Here is a 19,453-nt window from a genome sequence, read left to right on the forward strand (position 1 = left end):
TCTGTCCATGTCTAGTGAGCATCTTTTAGTCATTTACTTTGCATTCTGATCTGATCTCAGTTTTTCCTCCCTCCTGTCCTCACCTCTGAGTCCCTCTCTCATCTTTCTTCCTCCTATACCCACTCCCTTTTTCCTCAGAGAAGGGGGAGACCTCTTATGGATATCAACATACCTTGGCATATCAAGTTGTGGAAGGACTGGACATATATTCTTCTATTGAGGTTAGACAAGGCACCCCAATTAGGGGAAAGGGACTCAAAGCAGCCAATGTTGTCAGAGACAGCCCCGACTCATGCTTTAGGATTCCCGCAGGAAGACCAAGTTACACAACTGTTAAATATGTTCTAAGAGCCTAGGTCCATCTCTTGCACACACTCCTGTTGGCAGTTCAATCTCTATGAGCAACTATGAACTTAGGTAGGCTGGTGCTGTATGTTTTCTTGTGGTGTCTTTGACCCTTTTGGCTTCTTCAGTCCTCCCCACAACCTTCTACAGGATTCCCCAAATTCCACTTAATGTTTTACTGTGGGTCTCTTCATCAGTTTCCACCAGTTGTTGGGTAACGCCTCTCTGATGACAGTTATGCTAAGCTCCTGCCTGCAAATATAGCAGAACATCATTAATAGTACCAGGGGTGACCCCCATCTCATGGTATGGGTCTCAAGTTGGACAAGTCATTGGTTAGCCCTTTCCTCAAATTCTGTTCCATGTTTTACACATCCTGTAGGCCTAAGGTTCTGTGGCTGAGTTGGTGTTCCAATCCATTTTTTGGAAGTTTTGCTTGGTTACAGTGTTTTATCACAGTACCAAAAAAAAAAAACAAAAACAAAAACAAAAACAAAAACAAAAACAAAAACAAAACAAAACAAAAGCTAAGACACAAGGTAGAAAAGTCCCACCTGGCATCTTCTTCCAATAGAAGGTTGGTTAATATACATTGGAAATTGTTGTTTAGGGTCACCGCCTTCATCCATCACCTTGGCTAGATCTTTTTCATAATTAACTGCAGTCTCAGCAAAAGCACTTGCTATTTCCCCTTGCGATTTAATGTTATGAAGACACATTTTTTTTCTACTCAAACATTAAGAAGTAGTCGCTTCAAACTTCAACCTTTTGTTCTCCAGCATCCTTATTTCTTGCAGACTTCATGGAATTGAAGAACCGGAGGATCATTCCAAATCAGGCACTAGCATATGGGAATGTTGTGGCAGTTTGGTCTTCTTTCCAGATCATAAACCTTTCTATAGTTCAGCAAGAAAACTTTGCACAGTCATATCATTCATTGCATTCACTGGCATAGCATGCTTAGTCCACTTCAAGATCTTTTCCTTTGTACACACAATCTGCCTCATTGATACAAGATGCCTAGCTTTTTCTTTAAAGTGAGAGACTTGGGACTCTTCTTTTGAATTTCATTATGAGAGGCCTCTATGGGATTGATATCTGGATTATTTTAAATATTGTATCTCAGGGAATAAAGAGTCTCTAGGAAAGAAATGGAAGAATGACTGCTCTGTGTAGCAGCCAGAAAATTTGTCTTAACTTTCTTCTGTGGCTACAGTTCATGGCACCCCACAAAATTACATTATCATCACAAATCACTAACAGCAAATCACTGTGACTGATATAATAAGAGTGAAAAGTGTGAAATATTATGATAATGGCTAAAATGTGATACAGAGGCATGACTTTAGCACATACTGTTATGGCAATGGGATGGATGGACTTAGGCTTGATTGGTATAGGCTGACCACAGTCCCCAAATTCATAGAAACTGCAGTATCTGAGAAACACAGTAAAGTGCAGTAAAATGAGGTCTGCCTTGGAGAATAGATTGAAATGGTTATATTGCATCTAGACTATGTCATATAATAGTTTCTTTGCATTTTTATTCTCTACAAAGATAATATTATTTGCTCTTCTAGGCATCATGTTAATTTGCCCACGTTAACATACCCAGAAGGTCTAATATTCACCTCAGTGTAATATTACAACATTCCAACTGTCTCAGTTAAGATAATTTAAATTGTAATGGTGCTGTCACAGTACCCAAGTTTTAGTGGGTTTACAGTAGTTTTATTTTTCATTTATGTAAATGTGATAACTAGAAGCTCTGCTTAGTGACAAGTCATTGTATAACCTGGGGTGACAGAACAACCACCATGTAAAACATTACCAGTCGTCGTTTCATAAAGATAGCAGTGCAAGGTATCACAATGACAAATAAGTGTTTTGGCCTGAGAGTGCTAAGCAATTGTGAGCAAGAACCTTCCTTACAAGCAATTGGCCAGAGCCAGATACATGGTCCCATCAATCACAATGAGGCCATAAAGTGTGATTAATGCCTAAAGTCAGAGTCATAAGTGTTTGGAGAGCAGAATTAATGGCTATGTTGAATACTGCACAAAATATAGAATTTGCCCTTTAACCTTATGTTATATCCCCTCCCTTCCTTAGATATCTTAAATCATTACCAATAAAAACCCATACACACATGTACCTATACATGTTTACAAATTTTTACTATATGTGGGATCATATTTTTATAGAGCATGCAGATTTATTCATTTCTATATATTTCCCTCAGTCTCATTGTTGCTTGTATAGTATTCACTAAGATGGATATGTTCTTTTCAGTGCCATTACATAGATATTTGGTTTGTTCTTAAATTTGCATTGTACATGAACTGATCCTTCTCATGTGTATTTCTATTTGGAGTACTTTAGTTGTTTCTAAAAGAAGAAATTCTAAATATTTTTACAAGTTTGCCAAATATTATCATATTGCCTTTCCAAATGCTGCATAATAATATCATAATTAGTATATAAAACTGTAAGCTATATATTTGGAAGAATATTGACATTTTTGACAGAGCAGTGTTGGAGGATGAAGGACTTAAGCACTGTATCAACGTGACAATGATTCACTTTTTGTCTAAACAACATTTAAGACCCTTTGGCCACTACTTTTCAGTTTAATGATGGGAACAACTCTAAAAACATACTAAGCCTTTTGACATGTAACACTTTTGGTTATATATTGTCAGACTCAATTTCCTGGCCATATCAGCAGAAATGGAGTGTTAGGGAAATAAAATATTCTATTTTTGAGGACTATGCTTGAAGTTAAAACTCAAGTAAAACTCCACTGTATTTTCTTTATTCTTTGGTTGGGGGACATCTGTGTTGTTTTCAATTTCTGGATATGATGAATAAAGCTGCTATGAACATAGTTGAGCATGTGTCCTTGGGTTATGGTGGAGCATCTTTCAAGTATGTTCCCAGGAGTGCTATAGCTGGGTCTTGAGGTAAGTTGATTCCCAATTTTCTGAGAAACCACCATATTGATTTCCATAGTGGCTGTACAAGTTTGTTCCCACAACTTCAGTGGAGGAGTCTTCCCTTTGCTCCACATCCTCAACACCATGACCTGCTGCTTGAATTTTTGATCTTAGCCATTCTAGCAGGTACAAGATGGAATCTCAAAGTAACATTGATTGAGAAAAAGACATTCTATGCTGCACATATTGGCCTTTTTGCATATTGCCCTGAGTATTCATCTCTTTATGGTATGCCCTTCTGTTCTCCCTCAACAGAAGCTACTTCCTTCCTCTTAACTTTATTCTTATTTGCACTATATGCCAACATTCGGAATCTCCATTTTTATAAGTTTTTACCCTTTTCCCCTTTTGTAAGTTTTATCTATGTCTTTTTTTCTTTATGTGTATATTTTTCTTCCCACACCTCTGTTTATTCCTGCTTTGTCTTCCTAAATTGGTATTTCTGGCTCTGCATGTTTTACTCTTCCTGTCTATTTTAACCTCCATCTCTATTAGAGCGATCAACAGAGTCAGCTGTCACTGCATGAGCTATTTTCAAATGACAAGAAGTTCCTGAGGATAGGAGATAGAGATATAGAGAATAAAATATGTCTTGATTGCTTGAAAGTTGGATTAGATAAGTATTGCTGTCTTGTCAGTTTTAGTCTTATTGAGAACCAATTTCTTTTTCTTTTAATAGAATCTTATAACTACTGCTTCATGTTTGTTTTCTGTTTAGGTATCTAGTAGGGCCTTTATGACCCCATCTCTGTAATCATTAGACTTCATTATAACTAGCAACAGACTTAAAAGAGGTTAGTGATTGACATAAATTAAGTAGGTATGATCCATATATATATGACTAGATGATGGGAAAATATAGTGATGACTCCAAAATTTCCCTGATGGTAGTAATACTATGAGAATTCATATGTGCAGTCTGCAAATTGATGATGTCTTTAGTTCACATATATTCATAAGTTAATCTTGTTTTAGATCCAGAAGTGCAATATGAGGGCATTGTATGAACCCACAGTGTCTGGCACTTTAAGGGAGGGAGGGAGGGAGGGAGAGAGAGAAAGAGGGAGGGAGAGAGAGAGAGAGAGAGAGAGAGAGAGAGAGAGAGAGAGAGAGAGAGAGAAGAAAGTGTAGAAGACAATTTGCAAATTATACCTGAATGTCACCTGAGAATAGCATCATCATTGCAATCATCTGTTGGAAGATTTAGTTCAATTACATTTTTAAAGACTCTCTAGTCAAGAGAGTACTACTTATATCAGAATTTGATACTCTAAGGAAAGGAATACTAATGCATTCATTAGCCATTGTCCTATCATCTTCCTCCTTTGCAATTTTGCACATAGCCTTTGTGGAACAGGGGACTGTGTGCCAACCCTAGGGAATCAATAAACACAAGGCTCTCCGGGGGAATATGAACTGCAGGAGTAAGAACTATTGCATATTTATGACAATGGTAGTGAGAGTAGACTATTTTGGGGGGAAAGGTAATTTTGAAATAATTGAATAGCAGCAAAATTGTCATCGTAGTAGGTATAATGCATGCTCCTGTACACTTTCTTCACACAACAGTAAGCTGGTTGTAAAATCACCAAGAGAAAAGTTATAATGCAATAAACCAAAGATTTTCATGGGAAAGCTCCAACTGCTTCTGACACTTTTATTATTTAAACAGATGTGTGGAACCTTATGCTGGGAGCCCACTGGTCAGTCCGAAGACATTCGTTGATCAATGATGATATTTCAGGCTGACTGCTGCTGCAGATGATCACTGCTAGGAGATTGATTACTCTGGCCTTTCTCTTTGACTGAATTGGCAGTTTGGCAGATTTTCTCTTTCAATGGGAAATCTAAATCACCCATTGAACATGGTGCAAACTACTTCTCTAACTTTCTTCTTCCTTACCACTTAGCATATATAGGTTGATTTTCACTATTTTCTACTTGACTTAGCACTGTTGTGTGCATATATCTCTACAGTTGGGCTATACCAACTTACTGCTAAGGAGACAAAGTTTATCAGCTTTTGACTTGGTTTAGAATTGAATATCTAGGGGGAAATAATATAGTATTTATTAAAAGATCTGGCTTTGATCATACAGACTCAAAGTCAAATCTCTATTCTGTGATTTTTTCTAATATGATTTTGGCTAGATAGCAGCTATTTTTTCTTTCTTGAAAAGTAAAATCATGGTAATAATGATAATAGTGCCTCAATGAATTTTTGAAAGATCACAATGGTATATAACAGCTCAGTAATACATGTCTGACATACACAAATGCTCACTAAAGTATAAGTATAAAATATAGCCTAACAAATGTCTTTAATAACTTAGTTGTTGACACAGTGTTCTTGAGGAAAAATGAAACGAAAGAGAAAAGGAAAGTGAACATATGAAATAATTATGGGGTTAACTTATTCTATTCTGGTGGTGATTTATTCAGTTAAAATCAAATATTTTCTTTCACAAAGAACAGAGAAAGATTAATTACATAAAGTAGAAATATTTCTAAGCTGTTTTAAAACACTGACTTATTAGTAAACAAACCTAGTCTATATATAGTGAGAATTCAAGCACATGACCACTTGGTGAATGGATTTTTAAAGAGCTTTCTCAATAATCATTGTAGCTTGTTAATTATGAGATATCAAAATCATTAGACAGTCCCTTCTGGGAAGGTTATTATAACTTTCAGATAGCTTTTAGATAGAAAGAGTGAAGATACAATGATAGTCATAATAGCTCCGGAGGAGGATAGCATGGCTAAATCCTAAAGATTTAACTAGAGTTAATCTAGTAACTAAGCAAAGTTTGAAATAGTAAAGTTTAAGTTTTCTTCTCACTGGATATTTTTGTTGCTATGGAGAATGAAGGATATATTGAACACTTAAAAGTCTTTTCAGAGTTTTAGTTTGGATTCTTCAAAAGTGGGACACTTAAGATTATGGTTAAGTTCCAGGATGTTGATTTGAAAATGTTACATGGGAGTGGAACATCAGGGCAAGGAATATAAATGAAATACACAAGGAATGAGTTGCCACTTCATGATGGGATATACAAAAGAGTGATGGACCTGGAGTTAAAAAACTCTTAGAGCTGATTAAGAGTCACTCACACTATGTATTACTGATACAGCATTTACATTTTATCTCTTATACTGGTTATGCTGCATTTATAGTAGATAATTATTCATAGGGCAGAAAAAGAACCTAGGAAAACTTATGCAGAGGTATTTTAGAATGGGACAAGAAGGTATTTATGGGATTCCAGTGGTGTTCAGGGAAATAGAAAGTATGCTACAAGTCATATGTGGAGAAACATATTTTAGGTAAAATTTTATTTTAAACAAATGACTATTTTAAAAATGTTCTATTCATTTGAAGTCTTGATCACTTAATTTCATATCTACATATGGCTGAGTTCTACTTGTTAAGGGTTCATGGACTGTAAGTTTTGTGTCAAACTCTATATTAAGAGCTGGAGATAAAATAGGTCACGACGAAGTGGCTTTTCTTGTGAAGAGCATATTATAATAGGAAAAAAACAAGCAAATGAGTAAATGCAACTAAATCACTAAATGTTTCAACTTATTAGAATATAAACATTATCACTTTCACATTAGGTACCACTTGCTATGCTTTATTCTTCTTATCCTTTCTCTCTAAGAGATGAAAAGACACATTGATACATACGTCAGTCTGATTCTATAAACTGCACATGTTGGATGAGCATCATTTTTACTCTAGTTTGTTTTTGTTCTCTCCAAACTACTGTCTGATAGAAATATAATCCCTTTAATCCCCAACAGAGGTAACAAATTATTGTAGTCTCTAGGAGTTTCCGGAGGTGTATGGTATTTGCTTCCTTTGTTGATAACCTCATCCCTTCCTGAAAGGAGAGTGTCTGGAAAAGAGCAATGGAGAAAATAGACATTTCTACTATGTGTCTCTTCCTTTGATTGACCATAATTGATTTTATGGGCTGTCTTTGGGCATTATATAAGTAGATAGTTGCTGTGATAGCCTGATGATGAAAGACTTTCTCAAATATCCCCTCTGGGCATTGGAAAGAGAGACCAAGAGTTGGAGCCATCCTATCACTCTCCTTTCTTGTGCACACATCTGGCTTCATGTTCCAAAGCTTCTTGGCAAGAATAATATATTTATTGACCCCCCCCATAATGTGAACATTTGGACCCAAAATGTGTCTTCTCTGTGCTGAGAGTAGGCAAGAAGTAGTTTAGTCCCCTTGTCACCTAACAGTTTCCTATACACTTGCCTCTCCCAGAGTTCTTCATCCCCATAGTAGGGATGCAGAAGTATGATAATGATGTATGAGTGCATGCGTGAAGTGATCTGTTGTTCTTATGCAAGGGAGATTAACTTCTCTGTATCAAGCCTCTTTGTTTATTGGTGAGTTAAGGGTATCATAATAAGGTGCTAGCTATGTTGATTTGCAGAGCTAGTGGCTAAACCCTGAACATTTTCTGTTAATTTGCATGCTTTTAATCCCAGCATTCAGTAGGCTGGTCTACAGAGTGAGTTCCAGAACAGCCAGGGCTATTACACAGAGTAATCCTGACTCAGAACAAAAAAAAAAAGAATTTTCTGTATCAAATGGATATTGGAAGTGAATTTAGGAAATATGGAATGCCACTGAGTACACGATACCACTCTGATACTTTTATAATCTAGTGAGGTTTATGTCCTTCAAGTACAGATCCATTATAATAGAATAAATCTTGAAACAATATTCAGCGTCATTAAATGTTACCCAGCTTCTCTTCCTGCTTTTCCACCCAGGTTTTCTTCCATTTATTATCCCAATGTTCACAGCGATTTCTTTCACCTTTCCAACCTCTTTGCCATCACTTACCCTGGGCTTATGATAATCCTTGTACAGCACACTGCTTCTCATCTTCTGATGCTTCAAAATCATCAGAAAAGTCTTAGCTCACTTGGGGCAAAACTATAAAATGGTTTGTTTGTTTTCGTGTCTGTTTTTCTCTAAATGTCTCTTGATGGTGCTGGAAAGAGCTCCCTTTCCCTATTAAGGACTCACATTCAAGTTCACACTTGTGTTATTTTTTTATTTCATTTTTAAGCCCTTTCATTCCAAATGCTTAAGACATAGTGCTATTAATTTTTGTTTAATGTGGGTGTCACTGTTGTGTAGAATGTCATCCTGTCATATAAATAAAAAAAGAGCTGTCTGTTCTGATGGTTCTAAAGCAGATGAGTGATAAGCCGGGCAAGGTAGCACTCTGGAGGCTGAGGCATGAAAAGCGCCATGAGCATCAATTCCTGGGGAGGAGTGAGAAAGAAAGAAAAATAAAGGGAAAACAGAGTAAGAAAGACAATCAGTTAAAAATGGTTAGTCTGGTGAAGTCCTTTTTGTGAATCTGACGCCTATAGGCTATTTGGAAATTCATCTTCATGAAGATGTGGGACAGCAGCAAACCACTGAACTGAGAATAGGTCCCCCGTTGAAGGAATCAGAGAAAGAACTGGAAGAGCTTGAAGGTGCTCGAGACCCCAAAAGTACAACAATGTCAAGCAACCAGAGCTTCCAGGGACTAAGCCACTACCTAAAGACTATACATGGACTGACCCTGGACTCTGTCCCCATAGGTAGCAATGAATATCCTAGTAAGAGCACCAGTGGAAGGGGAAGCCCTGGGTCCTGCTAAGACTGAACCCCCAGTGAACTAGACTATGCGGGGAGGGTGGCAATGGGGGGAGGTTTGGGAGGGGAACACCCACAAGGAAGGGGAGGGGGGAGGGTGATGTCTGTCCGGAAACCGGGAAAGGGAATAACACTTGAAATGTATATAAGAAATACTCAAGATAATAAAAAAAAATAAAATAAAAAAAAAAGATGTGGGAGGGATGGCTTAGGATAAAGGCTAAGTGCAAATGGCATGAGAAGTGTATAGTCTTAAATCCCAAGAGACAAATGATATGATCCGGGTAATTATGCTATAACCAAACAAAAGGATAATGCCATCAAGTCAGATCAGAGAAGCAATGGAGGAGCCCATCTTCATGCCCTTGAAAGCCAAAATGAAAGAGTTCAATTTTCATTTTGCATCTAGTTGAAGCCATTGAGAATTTTTCTGCAGGATTCTCTCACATTTTAACTTTGAGCTTTCAAATGTTCTTCTATTTCCATAAAAATAAAGCCAGATGTCAGTGGATTATCATTTCGGCAGTCAATCTTTGAAAAATACAGTAGAAATTTGGGTGTCTCTTATCTGAAATGCTTGGAATCAACAATTTTTCATACTCAGGACCTTTAGATTTTTAAAATCTTTCTGTAGACATTACCAGATAAAGATCTTGAATGGTATTTTCCCAGGATTTTTGTATTTCCAGAGAACAGTATCAATTTATAGCTGTGGTTTCACTGAGGCAAACATGTATGTGGTTCAGATTTTTAATTTCTTTTGTTTTGTATTTCAGCTGCCAGAGAACGTGAACAATGAAGCTGCCACTTCTTCTGGCCCTGGTGGTCTGTTCTGCAGTCAGTACAAATTTGAAGATGGTTTCAAAGAGAAATTCTGGTATGTGACTGGTGACTTCTTGCTATATGGTCAAAGTTTGTGGAGGTTTGTGTGTGTGTGTGTGTGTGTGTGTGTGTGTGTGTGTGTGTGTGTGTGAGCATTCATAGATCACCTATGTCTTTAACTAGGAATGTCTTTAAATAGAATCTCTTGCATTCTAGCTCTATTGGAAAGCAGCCAAAATAAAAATGAAGTTTGTTGCTTACCACTGAGAAAATGTTGGGAAACCAGCAGAAGTTTGTTAAAATTCAATGGCCAGCATACTCTCAGTGGACAACAAAACATGAAAGGGCGATTTAGAGTTGGTTACATTTGCTGGTGAGTAACCACCCGGGAGCAAACCTTTATAAATTAGAAGAGAGGACATCTTTAAAAAAACTACATATCATTTGCGTCCTGATTCAATATGCAACAATATGGTTTGAAGAGATGTTTTGGAAAATTAGAAGTGAGCTGTCCATAGCTGTCTAGAATTCCTAATAGGTAGACATTTAAAGGATTCAGTTTCAAATAATATTAATTTCATGAAAATAAATTTCCTTGAGCAGAAACACCTATTCCTAGAACGTGGCTGTCTGGCAGCCAATCATGATTATACTAAAGAATAAGCTGTTGTCAGTAGATATTTCAATCAAAACTTAATAATTGTTAACACGTGGAAATGTGTCTTTTAGTTTTGATATACATATATGTGTGTGTGTATATATATAATGTATATATATATATATATATAATTAAAAACATACATGAAGTTTTAACAGTTGATTTCCTGAATATACCCATTCTACTAAGACACTGGGGAATGCATTATTGTATCAAAACAAAAACCCAAGCCAGGGTTTTTCTACTGACTTCTAGCTCCATTATTTCCATTAAATGTATGCACTTTACTATCATTACATCTAAACTCCCAGACACAAAGTGCATCCTAACCTTTCAAAACAGTATGTCCTGAATTGGGCTCAGAGTTTAGTGCTTATTTTCTGAGGTTCAAATGCACTTACTAATTGAAATAGCTAATAAATAGAGTTGTACGTCTAATAGCATATTAGTAAGCTTCAAAATTGTTGGGAAAGGGTTATAAAAGAGAACAAGCCTGAAGTCTGGATAATTGTGGAATAGTAATGGGAGGGCTCTGCATGGGTGTGTCTTTGTGTTCCAGACTCCCACATTTAAATCATATTAGAATAATTAGGATCTCTTTTCTGCTCCGTTTGTACGGATGGTTTTAGTCTAGCATCTCTCCAACTAAGCACATCATTTATGGCTGCCTTTCCTTCCTTCACTTTTCAAGTCACATTTTCACTTTCAATCTTGCTTCAGATTGATTGTTGCGAAGTAAAACACTTGCAAAGATTACTTGCTAGCAAATGTAACCTGTTGGACCAGATCCCATTTTTCTCAGTCAGTTATGTTATGATGTCTGTGGCACAGCCTGAAAGGAAAAAAAATTGAGTTGTGTTTTAAAAAGCCATCTACGTTGTGATAGTTTAATTATGGCAAAAGCCACAATAAAAACAAAACAGACAAAATAAATCATTGATGTTAAAGCTTATATACATAGAGAAGGTTATTGATATACTGGTGACTTTCAGAGATCAGTTTCCTAATGTTTTGCTTCTTAGTTTTCACTTGCGATTTCCTGAGAATCTTAGCTTTGTTTCCTCAGTAAGGTCAAATACATTTGTCTTTATTAAAGGAACATTACACAGGAAGTTATTTACTTAAGGTAAGACACTTGGGTTATGTATTGCTTTCAGTCTTTTGTTTCCCTAACATGTTGCTACTTGCTTTGGCCAACTGACAATGATGACATGACTTCCTGTAGATCTAGGCAGTGGGAGTGTTTTAAATGTGCACTGTGTTATTCCTCTTCAGACTTCCAGCTTCTCCTTATGGTGTATAGAGAGCAGACAGAAGAGTCTAATAGGTAAATGCTGGCTTGTGCATAACTGGATAGTTTTTTATATAAAGTTTCGTGTTTGCTTACAGTTTTTATATATTTGTTTATTGTTTAACTTCACAATGCAGTAAAATTGGGGGTACAATGGATAGAGAATGCTGAATGGGACATGGGTGATGAGAATGAGGAAGCATTTTTTTCCCACTCTTACTTTCTGTTTAATTTTCCCGTCAAAATCTTCCATTGCATCAGTACACCACATCTGTAGTTGTTATTATTATTCTTATTATGCATTTATTATTTTAATTCTAAAATATGTAGAAATATACATATTTTCACTCTGTGATAATCAGATTTGAGTTGATTTATCTTTGAAGAGGATTGATGAAGGCTTCATCAAATCTTTAGCTTCATGCACTTTATTATGTCCTTTGCTTTTGTTAATCAAAAGGATCCAGGTTCAAGCTTACACGGTTACTCTTCGTAGCGTTGCCAAGGAAACCCAGAGCTTCTATTTTTCTTCCCATTTCCCTTCTCTCTATTTGAAAACAGTAGAATGATTAAGTCTGTTATTCACTAGTATTTATGACTATTTAGGTTGCAATGTGAAGCTCTAATCATTTTCATGTGGTTTATTCTAGACAGGAGTCCCTTTCCTTACATTTTTGATGACAAGGGTGTCTCTTTGCACCAGACAGAAGACAAAGGGATAAAAGTTTCTACTTCCATACTTGCCAAACTTTGAGAAACGACTTACCAGTTGGAAGTCCCCTCCTTCTCCCTGTCTATCCTTGTGTATTTTGCAGTGCTGGGGATGGAATGGAAGGCCTTGTGTGTATTTGGCAGGTGTCTTAGGATGGAACTAGTTGTAAAAAGAGTCTCCTCCAAGAGTGTATCTCATAAGCAAATCTTAATGTTTTGGATGATGTGCAGTTTTGGGGGGAAAAAGCCAATAGTGTGTTTCTATGTCATGGTGGGCATGCCCAACTTACACAGGAAATGACAAGACTGGAGTTGATTGGCTAAATGTGAGTTTGTTATCACGTCCACACTATACTCATAATGTTAATATATCGATAAGGCCATTTGGAATGTATATGCTGTTAAAATTGGTTTACTCAAGCTTTACAGAAAGACATTGGCAAATACTTTGATAAAGATAAACGGCAAAAATGCCTATTTCCTTTCCTAGTAGAGAACACATAGACCTAAACTAATAGTTTTATTGTCTGTTTTTGTTTTTTTTTTTTAATTTAGGGTTTTTTAAATTTTTATTAACGTTACATTCCTATCACAGCCACCCTCCTTCCAGTCCCACCCTTTCAAATCCCTCCTTTCCCATTATCCCCTCTCCTTCTCCTCACAGAAGGTGGTACCACCCCACCCTAGGACATCTAGGACAAGGCAGGAAGCCCAACCAGATAGGGTAGGGAATCTAATGGCAGGCAACAGAGTAAGAGACTGCCCTGCCTCCAGTTGTTACCCACCTGAAGACCAAGCTGCAATCTGCTACAAATGTGTAGGGGCCTTACTCTTTGGTTGGTGCTTAAGTCTCTGTGAGCCCCCATGGACTCAGGTTAGTTGACTCTGTAGGACTTCTTGTGGTGTTCTTGACCTTTCCCTATGGCTTACTCAATTGTATGTCCCACTCCAACAAAACACCTCAAGTTTGGCTGGGGTCTCTGCATCTATTCTAATGGTATGCTTTGGAGAAATTATTCTCCCTCATGAAATAGGCTACTCAAAGCCTTCTAATTTGCTACTTTTTAGAAAGGATAAATGATGTTTGTAGAGTACATGTGACTGTTATCATTTGGGCCACAAGGCTTTCCCCTTACATTATCTTGGATTTTTGTTGCTGCCCTTGTTGCTGTTCCTGTTGCCGTTGTAAAAAATTGCAAGCTGTGTTGTACAACTGTCAGTATTCAGCTCTTCCAGCTTGGATGTCCAAATCAAAGGACATAACATCAGTGTTGCAGGACTTACGTGGTTAAGTTTGTACCAAAAGTGGGTCACCATGCAGCCAGTTTATCTGTAGGATGACCACAGTGATCAACTTCTCTGTGCTCTGCAATTGTAAATAAAATTGTAAAGCTACCAAAATACTTGAATCAGTCAGGAACAATGTAATTTCTAGAAGTGAGGAGGATGTGAAGACCTACTGGCACACACCAGGCCCTTACAGATACATTTTTGGATAGACTTATGTGAAATTGTTCAACTTTATGTAATGAGAGAATTACTATTTATGATATTATGGCATTTTCTGGTTGTTGATGAATGGGTAACTGCTTGTTTTTACCAGAAATGGGCAACCTTTAAAATTCCCAGAGAAGTAAAAGCAAACAATAAAGGCAGAAATTGAGGCTGTATGAACTAACTTGCCTGAATAAGTCAGAGAGTTTCTCAAACCCCTTCCTAGTGTAAACAAAGTAACTTCTCTTGTGAGTCAGATTGTTATGTAATTCTAAATAACATCAAGTATACTTTCTTTGAGTTCTTTGATGTTTTGTTTCAAAAATGTGGGCCAGAAATAAAGCTGGTTTAAGAATATTCATACAGTGTGAACAAGAATATCAACAAGATGGTACTCAATTTTCATTTGATAAACTTATTGCGAGCTAAGATCAAGGAGAAAATTTCCACCCAAATATTTTTTACTTTAATTTAAATAGACATTCTAATACTTGGTACTTGAGTATTTTAATTCTTTTAATTAGGGTGAGTCCTCTAATGGAGTTTAGACTTTCAAGGAAAAGGAATGTTGGGTGGGAATGATTGGCTAGGTCAGTAGAAGTATTGCAAGATGAAGTTCTGAGTGAAAGACAAAGTTTAGAGCAAGTTGAGAGTAGGCAGAACATTATTCATATTAGCCTGAACTTGTGGCCTGGATCATACTCAATGAAATGCTTAGTGGAGAAGATGAAAGGGAAATAATTTTAGAGTTCTTACTCATTGGGTTTTATATGGCCACAGGCATAGCATATTAAAAATTCTTACTGAGCATGCAGCATTCTACTAGCTCTAGTGTTTGGGAGGAAGGAAATGAAATGAAAGCTTATTCAGTCAAAACTATTTAATCTTATGGAGATAAATGAATGGCTAATAAAATTATAGTAAACTAATGGAATAATATATAGTTATCAAGATATTGGGAGTTAGACCATATCCATACACTAAAATGTAACTATAAAATGATAGTAACTAATAAAGCAGAACATACTGATGTTTAAAATGTGCATTTTTGCTGATTAAAATTGAAATAGAATTTCTGATGAATTTTCACATTTATAGACAAAAGGAGCATTTTTTTCCCTATAAGGATGCTTTAAGTTTATAATCAAAAATAGCCTATCTCAGACTTGAAGTCATTTCCCAGAAGTTAAGTGTAATGGTCAGCTCTTGCTACTTCTTGCCTAATTTTGCTGAATATTCTTCTACCTTACTCATGAATATAATTTCTCCTTACTATTTGGTCTATTTTGTCTTCATTAGATTGTATGGGGATAAGATTTGTTTCATAAAATGACTCGGGAAAACTTCTGCTTATATATTTACAATTCAGTCATTATCCTCCTCCTGGTCTGCCCTTCCATAGTTCCTCATCCCATTCCTACTGCCCCCAAACCTGTCTCTAAGAAGATGTTCCCCCTGCATCCAGGCCCTGCCTCCCACCAGAGCTCCTTACTCACTAGGACCTCAAGTCTCTCCAGGGCTAGGCATGTATTCTCCCACTGAGACCAGACTAGGCAGTTCTCTGCTGTACATGTGTCTGGAGCCTCGTTACAGTTCGTGTATGCTGCTTGGTTGGTGCCTCAGTGTTCAAGAGACCTCAGGGTCTGGGTAAGGAAGACCAGCAGTCTCAAGTTCTGCTTTCTTAAATGGCATTTTCATCTTCAAATTACTAGTAGCATTGACTCCAGCAGTTATTTGGAGTTGGAATTCTGTTTCTTCCACATTGAAAACTTGATGCTGTGATTTTTTTTTTTTTGAAATTAGATCCAGGAGTATGTATTTCTCTTCTTTTTAAAGTCAGATTTGGTACTTTGAGTCTTTTGAAGGGATTTATCTATTTCAACTATCCTTTTAATTTATTGGCAGGGAAGCATACATTATACATTTGTCTCCTAAAATATCTATTGTTCTTTAAGATGAAAACTTTAAAAAGTCTGTATTCTAGGTTTTTAAACATACAGTGTTTTACTAATATGTTGTTTTTTAATTTCTAATTAAAGTACATTCTCTATATGGTGGAGCATTTGATATTCATTGAATTTTACTTTCTGTTCTAGTTTATGAACCTATGCTTGATTTTTTTATGCTAACTTGACTCAAGCTAAAGTCAACTGAGGGTAGGGAACCTCAATTAAGAAAATGCCTCTGTAAGATTGGACTTTACATCATTTTCTTAATTACTGATTGATGGGGAAGGGCAAAGCCCATTGAGGGTGCCATCTGGGTTGGTGGTTTTGTGTCTGTAAGAGAACAAACTGAACAAGCCATGAGGAGTAAGGTACTAAGCAGTGCTGCTCTTTCCTTCTGCATCAGCTCCTTCCTTCAGGTTCCTGCCCTCTTTGTGTTTCTATGCTAACTTCCTTCAGTGATGGACTACAGTGTAGAAGTGTAAGCCAAATTAAACATTTCCTCCCCAAGTTGCTTTTGGTCATGATGTTTCATTACAGCCACAGTAACCCTAACTAAGACAGACCCTATTAGTGAACACTACATAGGAATAGTTAATTTTTGCTACATATTATTCAGTACTTATTAATGAGGTCAAGGTAATTGACGACAGTTTTTGTATCTTCTATACAATTTCCAGTTTGGTGTTACTCATCAAATAAATTAGTGAGATGATTTTTTTTATTAATATGTCTAATTATACTTGTGGATTTGTCTTGTTATTCCACTACATTTGACAGTAATAGCCTCATAAATTTTTGAAGCTCTTGTCAGTTACATAAATTTAAAATTATCTTTGCAAAGAGTAACCTTCTTTGCATAAAAAGTTTTCTCTTTGTCTATCGCAATATATCTGCTAGATGATGTAAGTCTGCTGTTTTCTTGATATGTCAATCACTTAATATTAGCACTTGTAGTTTTAAACGGGAAGTATGTTTTTGTTGACTGCATGTTACTGAATGTTGCTTTTAATTCAGCCTGAAATTTTTCTCTTTACATAGAGAGTGTATTTCATTTACCATGAATGCAATCTTGCTGTCTATTCTATTGTTACATATTTTGCATTTGCTTCTTCTCACTTTTCACATTGTTATTGTTCACTCATTTCTCATTTGTGATCCAGTTTTTGTTAAATGACTAATTTTTAATATTCCATCTTATGCCATGGCTAGTGACTTACTCTGCAACTGTAACTCTTTCTCTTATGGTTAGTGGTTGTTTAAAGGAGGAAGTCTCAAATTATGGCCCATGGACCCATACAAACCTCTCCATGGCACGTTTTTCTAAACAAAATTGTATTCGAAAACAGTTACATTTTATTTTTGTATATATTAGATGAGTGTTTTGTGCTCCAGTGTCAGAGAGGAATATTTACTATAAGCAAGATGTTGTCCAAAAAGCCTCAACTATTTTTAAGGCTCAGTTCTGCTGTACTGCTGTCTATTTGCATGCTCATAAGCAACACCCCATGAGCAAACTTGAGCCTCAGGACCACAGGTAAGACCAACTTTTCTGCTGCAAGCGACCTGCCTGGTGAACTAAAGACACAAGCCCACAGAAACAGCTGAAGACCTGTAGATAGGAAAAATTACACGCCCGAAATCAGAACACTCTGTCCCCATAACTGGCTGAAAGAAAACAGGAAAACAGGTCTACAGCACTCCTGACACACAGGCTTATAGGACAGTCTAGCCACTGTCAGAAATAGCAGAACAAAGTAACACTAGAGATAATCTGATGGTGAGAGGCAAGCGCAGGAACCCAAGAAACAGAAACCAAGACTACATGGCATCATTGGAGCCCAATTCTCCCGCCAATGCAAACACGGAATATCCAAACACACCAGAAAAGCAAGATCTAGTTTCAAAATCATATTTGATCATGATGCTGGAGGACTTCAAGAAAGACGTGAAGAACTCCCTTAGAGAACAAGTAGAAGCCTACAGAGAGAAATCGCAAAAATCCCTGAAAGAATTCCAGGAAAACAAAAATAAACAAGTAGAAACCCATAGAGAGCAGTCACAAAAATCCCTGAAAGAATTCCAGGAAAACACAATCAAACAGTTGAAGGAATTAAAAAGGGAAATAGAAGCAATCATGAAAGAACACATGGAAACAACCCTGGATATAGAAAACCAAAAGAAGAGACAAGGAGCTGTAGATACAAGCTTCACCAACAGAATACAAGAGATGGAAGAGAGAATCTCAGGAGCAGAAGATTCCATAGAAATCATCGACTAAACTGTCAAAGATAATGTAAAGCAGAAAAAGCTACTGGTCCAAAACATACAGGAAATCCAGGACTCAATGAGAAGATCAAACCTAAGGATAATAGGTATAGAAGAGAGTAAAGACTCCCAGCTCAAAGGACCAGTAAATATCTTCAACAAAATCATAGAAGAAAACTTCCCTAACCTAAAGAAAGAGATACCCATAAGCATACAAGAAGCCTACAGAACTCCAAATAGATTGGACCAGAAAAGAAACTCCTCCCGTCACATAATAGTCAAAACACCAAACGCTCAAAATAAAGAAAGAAAAAAGCAGTAAGGGAAAAAGGTCAAGTAACATATAAAGGCAGACCTATCAGAATCACACCAGACTTTTCGACAGAAACTATGAAAGCCAGAAGATCCTGGACAGATGTCATACAGACCCTAAGAGAACACAAATGCCAGCCCAGGTTACTGTATCCTGCAAAACTCTCAATTAACATAGATGGAGAAACCAAGATATTCCATGACAAAACCAAATTTACACAATATCTTTCTACAAATCCAGCACTACAAAGGATAATAAATGGTAAAGCCCAACATAAGGAGGCAAGCTATACCCTAGAAGAAGCAAGAAACTAATCGTCTTGGCAACAAAACAAAGAGAAGAAAAGCACACAAACATAACCTCACATCCAAATATGAATATAACGGGAAGCAATAATCACTATTCCTTAATATCTCTCAATATCAATGGCCTCAACTCCCCAATAAAAAGACATAGATTAACAAACTGGATACGCAAGGAGGACCCTGCATTCTGCTGCCTACAGGAAACACAACTCAGAGACAAAGACAGACACTACCTCAGAGTGAAAGGCTGGAAAACAACTTTCCAAGCAAATGGTCAGAAGAAGCTAGCTGGAGTAGCCATTCTAATATCAAATAAAATCAATTTCCAACTAAAAGTCATCAAAAAAGATAAGGAAGGACACTTCATATTCATCAAAGGAAAAATCCACCAAGGTGAACTCTCAATCCTAAATATCCCCAAATACAAGGGCACCTACATACGTAAAAGAAACCTTACTAAAGCTCAAAACACACATTGCACCTCACACAATAATAGTAGGAGATTTCAACACCCCACTCTCATCACTGGACAGATCATGGAAACAGAAATTAAACAAAGACGTAGACAGAGTAAGAGAAGTCATGAGCCAAATGGACTTAACAGATATTTATAGAACATT

At 36.7% G+C, this 19,453-nt stretch overlaps 1 protein-coding gene across 1 annotated transcript in view; it reads left to right on the forward strand.

The window, feature by feature from the left end:
- Il1rapl2 (interleukin 1 receptor accessory protein-like 2) overlaps nucleotides 1-19,453 on the forward strand; it is a 1,310,993-nt gene that overhangs the window by 77,365 nt on the left and 1,214,175 nt on the right. Inside the window, 1 exon segment of the mRNA NM_001166342.3 lies at nucleotides 9,802-9,902. Coding sequence (NP_001159814.1) covers nucleotides 9,821-9,902 — 82 coding nt within the window. The 5' untranslated portion in view covers nucleotides 9,802-9,820.

Source organism: Rattus norvegicus, chromosome X (assembly GCF_021556685.1).
Source record: "Rattus norvegicus strain SHRSP/BbbUtx chromosome X, alternate assembly SHRSP_T2T, whole genome shotgun sequence".
Classification (NCBI taxonomy): domain Eukaryota; kingdom Metazoa; phylum Chordata; class Mammalia; order Rodentia; family Muridae; genus Rattus; species Rattus norvegicus.